The sequence below is a fragment of the Bidens hawaiensis genome, unplaced genomic scaffold (assembly GCF_021521415.1).
Source record: "Bidens hawaiensis isolate Kalapana, Puna unplaced genomic scaffold, B.hawaiensis_p1.1 tig00005195_1, whole genome shotgun sequence".
NCBI classification, from domain to species: domain Eukaryota; kingdom Viridiplantae; phylum Streptophyta; class Magnoliopsida; order Asterales; family Asteraceae; genus Bidens; species Bidens hawaiensis.
This window is the reverse complement of record NW_027491335.1, coordinates 530858-540387: the sequence shown is the minus strand read 5'-3', so window position 1 is coordinate 540387 and position 9530 is coordinate 530858. Positions and strand designations below refer to the sequence as shown.

General features: G+C 34.2%; 1 protein-coding gene across 1 annotated transcript; it reads right to left on the bottom strand.

Annotated features, from left to right (window-relative positions):
* Nucleotides 1-1569: 1569 nt before the first annotated feature.
* On the bottom strand, nt 1570-4746 carry LOC143629465 (elicitor-responsive protein 1-like). The gene is made up of 7 exons (XM_077098733.1): nt 4574-4746; nt 4343-4447; nt 4127-4253; nt 3329-3400; nt 3028-3073; nt 2651-2942; nt 1570-2072 (listed from the first exon to the last, which is right to left on the bottom strand). The coding sequence occupies exons 1-7, from the start codon at nt 4617-4619 to the stop codon at nt 2032-2034; spliced, it is 729 nt and encodes a 242-aa protein (XP_076954848.1). The 5' UTR covers nt 4620-4746; the 3' UTR covers nt 1570-2031.
* Nucleotides 4747-9530: the final 4784 nt, after the last annotated feature.

The window sequence follows — 9530 nt, the reverse complement described above, 5'->3', positions numbered from 1 at the left end:
ATCTAGAGGACAATATTCAAATAAACACTATATAAAATGAGTATTGATGACGTATTCTACGTACGCGAAAAACTCGCTTGGTGGTTAAAAGGGGGGTTAAAGAAAACTTAGGTGTAAAATCTGTCAATTCTGGAAAGATCTAAGTTTAGGAGCCATTTTTTTAATTTTGAAAATATGACCACGCGGACTATGTGACTTGTTACATGGTCCGTGAGCTGCTGCTTTCGCTAACGGTTTTGCTAACGGTTTTAACCTTAAGGGTCACTATGGGTGGGGTGTTTCACGGTGTTTTTGGCTCTTGGTGTTTGTTGAGGCATGGCGTTGGAGCAACAAGTTTGGTCAAATGATCAATCATATCTTTTACCTTTTTTAATAAAAAATAAATTTTCTTAAGCTGATTTTTACATTATTTAATCAATTATTTAATCAATACAAGGGGCTTGAAACCACTATACATAAGAAAAACCCATATGTCTATGTGAGGTTGACGTGGCAGAGCGTTTCCCACTTCCACTATGGATGACTACAATGCTTGCCAAGATAGCCCTAAGTTTGGGATAGTTGTTGCATTTAAGTCTATGTATATGCACACACACCTTAATTAATCGAAGGATAAACTACTTGTATCATAACATTAAGTACTTAGAATGGCTATGTATGATTATGCATAATTTCTGGCTTCCAAATCATTGATTATTAAATGAATTTCTTTAGTGTATATAAAAGAGAAATAACTTAAAGCAAAGACATTCGCATTTGAGGTCAACGAACCGTGTAATTATTAAGACTTTGGACTTCGTAGTAAGACTTGAAAACATGTCAAATGAAGAATAAAGACTACAAACATGTCAAATGAAGAGGAGCCTCATGGTGGAATAGTGGATCCGTATGCTTAGTCTAAACTCTTATAAATATCCTTTACATGCTCTCTCTTAGATCATGCTTTGTTAACGACTTACACCCGTCCCGTATTGTAAAACAAACACATGTATTATTAAAAAGTGAACATTTCTGAATATTTATAATCGTATTGAATAGTATTTATGTAAAGGATTTAAAAACTACATGCCACATTATAAACGACAACCCCGGCCCCATCATTCGTTTCATATTCTTCAAACAACCATCGATCTGAACGGCTGCTCTAGTTCTTCATTCCTCACAACTCGTGTAAGAATGAACAAGATTTGAGGAATGAACGGAGGGGTAGCCGCCAGCCGGGTAGGAGTGTAGGACTGTTTGTAGATAAGAGAGAATGGGTCAGGGTCCAATTGATTCTCAATCAAGACTCAGTAATTTGATAGTGTATGCCTATAAATCACTTGATATATTTTTAGTTTATATAAACAATTGGATTGATTATTAAATTGAGAGGGATAGTATATAACGTCAAAAATGACAAATGTATTCTCTTTCTAGACAGCAAATTGGTCTTTTTTAAATTTTCAGCTTTATACTTCAAAATTAACCTCATAAATAAAATACTTATATAATTATGCCAATTACATTATTCTTATACCAAAATCAATATATATGCAATCAATATCATTATGGGTTGCGATTTTGAGATTTTCTTTAATCCTTTTGTCCTTTAATACCAATCAAGCATGAGAATGACACTCAATTTACATGTTTGTACTGCCCAATAGAACCACCAAAAGAACATCACACGACAATTTTCCAAACCAATACACGAAATTTCAGTTTAAACAAAAACAAAAAAAAAAATATAAAAATTCATAACCAAGGTACTCGTTATTACAAACCTCATGTTCAAAATGTAAAGCAAAAGTAACTTCAGGGTCGTTAACACAAGATTTTAAAACCACCAGTCACAGTTTATGAGCAACGATTCTAGAATCTAGGGTTATCGAGCCCAAAGATACTAATGATTTCCACTCTAAACCTTGGGTTTGTAAGACGCACACAGCTGAAAACACCATTCTAACATCCAAATTCTGAAATTAAACTAAAACTTCATATACACTTGCAAACATAACTAGTAGACACAATACGGTGGATATTTCTGCCTCAATACGGTGGAGGAGGATTTTGTCCTGGGTATGGATGACCTGATAAAAAAAATCGCATATCAAGTATGGCAAAAAAAAGTATAGCAAGCAAAAGTGGGCATATGAGATAACAGGTCAAAACTGGTAACTTTTAACAGTCAAAGGTCCAGTCCAGTGATCCAATATAAAAAAACTAAATGATCTAACTGATCAAATGCATTTTGAATGCCCTTACGCTAACTTATAAAAATATATTAACGCAATTTCAAAAAGGACGCGGCTCACTCGAAAGAAGCTTGGCACGAATAAAGCTCGCTTGTAAACAAGCCGAGCCGAACCAAGCCCAAGCCAGGGTTTGCTCAGATTGTGGCTTGCATAATAAATGACTTATTGGCCCGTTTAAATTAAACCCAACATTTTAATATAGAATAATAATTAATAAGCATAATAGCATACAAATATATTGAAAAAAGACAAAAAGATATACATGTACAATACAAATATGTTAAAACTTTTTTTTCCTCTTATGTATCAATATATAAAAAAAATTAACGAGCTGGCTCGAATTTTCACCGATAACGGGTCAAATATGCAGCCTTTAGAAGAAAGTATAGCAACGAACGTATATAGAAACTTACCAGAAGGAGGATATGGGGAACCATACGGTTGAGGAGGATAAGCTGAGTTAGGTGGATAAGGTTGACCATAAGGAGCCGCCTGAGGTGGGTATGGAGCTTGTGGATAACCACCTGTATTGGGTGGGTATGAGGGGTAGGGAGATGGTGCAGGGTAGCCTCCAGCTTGTGGGTATGAGGCGGCAGTAACTGGCGGTGGATATGACACTGATGGTTGTGGCGGTGGGGGTGCATAAAGTGATGTTTGTGGTGTACCATGTGGTTGAGCTGATGCACCATGACTGTTTGCGGGTTTCTGCACATATAATATAATATAATCTTGTGTAAGAATATTTTCCACATCTACTTATGTAATAATATTGTGAGTGAATGAAGCTTACATGGGCATTGGTATAATGTATTATCAAGCGGACTTCTCCAGCATGTCTGCATAAGAAAATTGGCTCATTAGAAAGACAACTTCATATAAAAATCAAGCTTAGACACCTCATATGTTGAAACTCCAACATTAGAAAGAGGTAATCAACAGGTTGGATGTTGAAATTACACATCATGTATTCTGTTAGTCCTCAGGTATCGACATTACATTTAAAAGTATTCATCACCAATGTTATTTTTATATAGCCTACGACAAAATGACCACTCTCATTTAGGCATTGGATCATACAATAAAACACAAACCTGCCAGTTTTGCTCTGCAATGGCCATAAACTGTCATCAAATCCTTGTGAAAGAGCCTTTGCTAATTGAACCCTGGTAACACAATAATCATCCCAGAAAATATCAGTCAAAATGACTATAAACTACTAGAAATAATTTATTGTTAGTATTTACTATGTTGATAAAATTAATTGTGATCATCTTAATTAGACCATGTGTAATGGTTTAACTAAAAAGTGAAAAATGCTCATCACGTCACTGCCACGTAGGCATGGGGGCTCTCACTAACTTTTTACTCAAATCCCCATAGTGGTTTAATTAAAAACACAATTATTATTTAATCTTCTTTTAACAATCATGTGTGTGAAAAATGTGTGATTGGCTGGATTAAAGGTTGACCCACAAAAGGAGCCCCTTAGCCCGCTGGCACCTCCCCCCCCCCCCCCCCGGTCCTCCACTACACTTGGTCTTATAGTTAAATGAAGACGTTCCAGAAAGCTTGTGGCACATAACTCGCTCGAAAAACAATTGACAAAAGCTCAAAATTGGCTTGTTTGAAACCAAACCGAGCGAGCTAACTCAGTCTGTCAATAAGCCAAGCCCGAGCCAATCGTGGCTTGCTTATTAGGTTAACTCGGTCTGGTGGCTCGTTTGGCTCGCTTGTTAACTCAACTCGGTTTGGCTCTCTTCTTTCATAAAATTAACCGCTGGAATTGAGACTCCAATTAACCATCATGTTGACTAACATTGACTAATTCATTTGTAACATATTCCTACAATCAGTTAAGTTAGGGTTACAATAAGAAAAAGAAACATTACTTTCCACTGCCAATGAAGCTATCATGTTTAAGCGTATTGCTATTCCAAACATTAACAATCAACTCTCTCAATCCTTCAACCAGTGTATACACAAACTTCTCCTGAAACGTAGGGTTCTTACCTCCATCTATACAAATTACAACAAAGATCTTCAAACTTCACACATGTATATACAAACTCATAACTATCAAATCACAGATCGAAGAATCAACCAACCTGTACAAGTACGCGTTCGTGATTTATTACTACCGTATTCAACGCACACGTAGGGATCTTGCCTGGATATCCACTCGGTATCCTTTAATTTGTTACAGCTAACAACTGAAAGTGCGATGAAGTTATATTATTAGTTAGGTCTAGAAAGTAAGCATACATAATAATAATAATAATAATAATAATAATAATAATAATAATAATAATAATAATAATAATATAGATCTATGTTACCAGTGACTTCGAGAAGATTGCCGTGGATGCCGTGAGGAGTAGCCATTAAAAAGGATGATTCGGATTGAAAGCTTATTATATAGGCAGTTTGATTGCTACTGGTATACGTGTTGACCTGCAAAAGTGTGAACAATGCGGTTTCAGCCTAAAATAAAATCAAATTGTTTTTTGATTTTCGTGGGCTGGTGAAACACGTTAGCCGTCATAATGATAATAAACAGGTATAAAGTTGAACGTTTTTAATGCTTTTTTTATTTTTTTTTGTGTTTTTAATGTATTTAGATAGACTTCTTTGGTTTCGATATTGCTTAGGGAAGAAAAGGCAAGCAACGAAACATTCAGTGCGACTTTGTAAACAATACATAGAGAAAGATTCGTAAGAGAAAGAAAAAGCATGTGAAAAGTTTTATAACTTTTTTGAGTTTCTAATTATAAGATTATATCCGTGTGAGTCGTATTCAAATTTTTAAGTAACATATTATTACTATATATAATTAAAGAGTTTGGAGCCGCAAGTGGCCTTGACTGCACCGTATTAGTCGGTGATTTTTTTAGTTCAGTTCCAAAATAACGTAATTGAAACCGACGAAACATTAATTTTTTCTTTTTGTTTTAGTTATGGTACCAAAACAAATTTGAAAGAAACCGACCAAGTTCGAGCAAAATCGCCGCCTTATATAAAGCCCTATGACCGACAGCGCTACCGACCGACCCCCCTCCCCCCAAAATTGGTCGTTGGTTCACCTCAAGTTTTATATTTTTCCGTATTTTAGTTCCGGTACCGTAAGGTACGTAATCAAAACCGTTCAAATTCGTGTCAGGTTACCGCCTCAATGCTCAAGACTGACAACGCTTGAGTTTACCACCGCCCAAGTTTGCCAAACAAATAAACATCGTCTTAATTATTTCATTTTTTTTATATGTTAATGTTTTTATATGTTAATTTGACGAATTAATTTTTTGGGTTATAACCCTCAAATTTTACCAATTGTGTCTATATTATAACAAACACAACACCGACCGAATTCATATTAACTCATCGTCATAACGCTCGGGTTTTACCAATGCTCGGATTTCAACGATAGGGTTTTGCCAGCTGCCATGGCGCAACGCGCCGGGTAAAAAAACTCGTTAGATATACAAAAAATATGGTTGTGATAAGAAAATATGCTATTTATTATCATTAATATGTGTGGCTCTTAATACTAATTTTGTATTCACAACCGGTAAGTTGTGTCACAAGTTACAACGCTGATCAACATACAAGAAAAAATACGAGCTCAGGGAGATGAACTTGAAATTTGAAGATAAAGCCATGTGATTAATTGTATTCTACTATGCTCTACATGACAACTATAACTTTAAGCCAATCAGCTATAAGTCCATAAGACTATTTTCATCGGTGCAGTCGATCGACTTATTTAGCATACATGGAATTAAAAAAGAATAGGATAACTAGCTTATATGGCAACTCAATTGGACAACTTGTTTGCTACACCGACACACCATAAATCCTTTTCACTATTAATTGAAAACATCCTTTGACCACATATTATTACATAATTAAATTAAAATATTAAAATTAAAATAACTTTAAATAGCATAACTAAAACACAATTAATTTAAAAGTTGTGGTATCGTAGTCCATTTCTAATTAAATTTTAATCTTAGCTTTTAATTTTAATCTATATCTTATTTTTAATTTAAAACTTTTTTACAAATTTATATTAAAATTTAAATTAAATGATATTTTATTATAAAAAGGCGTTTTTTTTGTTGGCTTATTAAGGGTTTTTTTGTTGGCTTATTAATGAGCAGACCCGGCTCTGAGAACGGTTAAAATAAAAAGTTTTGGGCCGAAGACGAAAAATGTTTTGGGCTTTAATAAAAAGGGGTATCATGTTGGGTTAAACAATTTAGTTTTTAAATAAGTCTTAATTTTTTAGGCCTTATAATTTAGTTGTGTAAAAAACTATTTTTTTTATAAAAATAATGATAAAATGTCACAAGTGAGGTTAGAACTCATAACCTTTTGGCTTAAAGCTACACATTTTTGCCCCTAGACTATTGTTTAATTATGTTTAAACATTATATATACATATTGTTTTTCATAAAAATATATATATAATTTTTTAAAAAAAATCCGGGCCTATCGGGGTGTCGGACCGGGGTCCGTCGACCACCCGGCCCTGTTAATGAGAGCAAAAAGTTAGGGTGTAGTTGGTTGTGTAGGTGGTAGAAAAAGAGAAATTAGTATTTTATTAAATAGTTTGGTTAATTTGGTTGTAAATGAGATTAGTCTAAGATCAACTACAAGTCTATAAGACAACGAAAACAACTCCAAACCCATCAACAAACCTTATTCAAATAAGCACAAAATATTAGAACCAGAACATACAATATTTTAAAGCTGTAATATAAAATCTTGAAAATCTTGTATATCTTTATGTGATAAAGAAGACCGAGTTTGATGCAATGAATTTTAAATAGCCCACAATTTAGTGACGTCACTACTTGCTATGAAAACATACCAAGTGCAAGAGATTCTTCATTTTTTTAGATTTTAATAAGACAAAATACATGAAGTGACAAACACAGATGTCAAAAAAAAAAAGAGAGAGAGAAGGGGGGGGGGGGGGGGGGGGGGGGGGGGAAGCGAATCAAGTTAGCCTAATTCTATCATCCTTCTTAAACCTTTTATATTTCTTTCAAGCGGACATCTTGCGTCCTCTTATCTTTTCATAAACAAAACTGAGGATGGAGATGCATGCTATGTTAATTAGTTAATGGTCATCGAGTTATCTTTACAAGCTCTTGTGTGATATCTAGTATAAGTAAGTTAGCCTAATACTCATAGTAATTCACATGACTTGAGGAATAACACAATATTGTAAGGAACTACAACATTTTGTAACTAGTCAATATCAATGTTGAAGTAAATAAGCAAGATTATGCTCAACTTATATGCCCAAGATACAATGTATAACAACGTTTCTAGCACCATACGAATATATGATATTAATTATACGGTTACACACTTACTCACTAATAAATACTATTAAATACTATTAAACAAGATTATGCTGAAGTAAATAAGCAAGGAACTACAACATTTTGTAAGGAATAACACAATATTGTAAGGAACTACAACATTTTGTAACTAGTCAATATCAATGTTGAAGTAAATAAGCAAGATTATGCTCAACTTATATGCCCAAGATACAATGTATAACAACGTTTCTAGCACCATACGAATATATGATATTAATTATACGGTTACACACTTACTCACTAATAAATACTATTAAAAACAGGGAATTTGAATGTAAACAATCCAATTATTTGTTTAGAATAGCAAGATAGAGACGAAAACTAGCAAAGTTCACAACATTTAGCAGTGGTGTGTTCACCGTGTTTGTAAAAAAGAAGGTCCACTCAATGAGTTGAAGATTTTGATGGAGTCTCACTTTGACGTTGGGGAGATCCCTGCATCATGATAACGTTCCCTAGAATAGTATGTGCATTACTCATGTCAGACCGCCCTTCGAGGCATCCAACTAAACCTGAAACATCACATTCCATGACCAAAAAGACTGTGTTGAGAGACAGAAGTGAAACGGGCATGCAAAATGACGAAAGAAAAAGAACCTCTTTGTGAAGCCCATAACTAATGCGAGATCTATATATGCGAAATAGTTATACTTGTTAATATGTATGTAATACATTTGTATTTATTATAGATAAATGTTAAAAGATACATCGTTATATCTTATTAGACGTTCATGATAAACAATATTTGTGTAAACTTGTTTGTATATCTATCATCAATTTACATAAGTAGTTAATAAATAATTGTAATCATTTATATACTTTTGAAAATATTTGTATACATTTATATTAGTATGTATAATCTGTAACTTCGTACTGTTGTTAGAAGTGGGGAAAAAACTTGGTTTGGTTGGATATTTGGGTAAGTGATTGCCCGTTGTCTGATCGTTTTCCTTTCACTCAAAAAGTTCAAACGTTGTTTGGTGGTAGATAGGTTGTCCATCGGGGCCTGTACTGGTAGACTCTTTGTCAACAGGTAACGTCGGAGGGTGGAATTGTGGAAAATTTTAATTTTTTGGTGTGTGGACTCTTCGAACAAATTCTCGGTGCGGAGTCTCAAAAGATTGGCGATGGATCGATAATTTTTTGGTTGCTCCCAGACATGTGTTTTAGTGGAACAATTGGGTTCCTATAATAAAGTGGGTTTTGTCGTGTGGCGAGCCGTTTTTAATCAGCTTCCTGCTCGAGGTGAAAAGGATCAATTCGGTGGAATCATCGATGTGTCCAATTTGCGAAGAGGAAGAGGAGACAATTGATCATGTGCTTATTGCGTGCAAGGTTGCTCATATAAACAAATAGCATTCATATTGTTCGTTTTATTTCAACAAATCAATAACAACACATCTCGTTCATATAAACAAATAGCATTCATATTGTTCGTTTTACTAATACCATAATAGTCTTGGTAACGTTTTCCGTCAAGCACTCGAGTCAACAAAAGTCAAACCTGTAACATTTCATAAAATAAAGTTTGTCAACACAAAGGTTGGTGAGTAATTCATAAGTTTGAGCATATAAGTATATAGTAATAAAAAGCCACAAAACTTGTATACAAAACAATAAATAAAAGCTATAAACTTGGATAAATTGACAATCGCTAATAGTTTTACGTTAGCGCCACCTAGCTACAAGGGGTTGCCAAGTAGTCTAGGATTTTATAGTTATCGTTAATTGCATTACGTTAACGACACATTGCCATGAGGGGTTGCCAAATGGTCTAGGATTTATAGTTCCACCATCCAAAAGCGATAAACACATAGACAAATAAGCATAGAACACCAAATCGAGCAATTATTCAAGTAAAGTATACAATCACGTCTGTGGGTTTAAGATGCAAGTAATTTAAAGC

What these genes read in the sequence shown, in the direction of transcription:
- LOC143629465 (XM_077098733.1), bottom strand. Translation starts at nt 4,619, where the DNA reads ATGGCTACTCCTCACGGCATCCACGGCAATCTTCTCGAAGTCACTG. An exon ending in CAATCTTCTCGAAGTCACTG is followed by an intron (nt 4,448 to 4,573) that starts GTAACATAGATC and finishes TCGCACTTTCAG; the next exon opens with TTGTTAGCTGTAACAAATTA. An exon ending in TTGCAGAGCAAAACTGGCAG is followed by an intron (nt 3,074 to 3,328) that starts GTTTGTGTTTTA and finishes TTTCTTATGCAG; the next exon opens with ACATGCTGGAGAAGTCCGCT.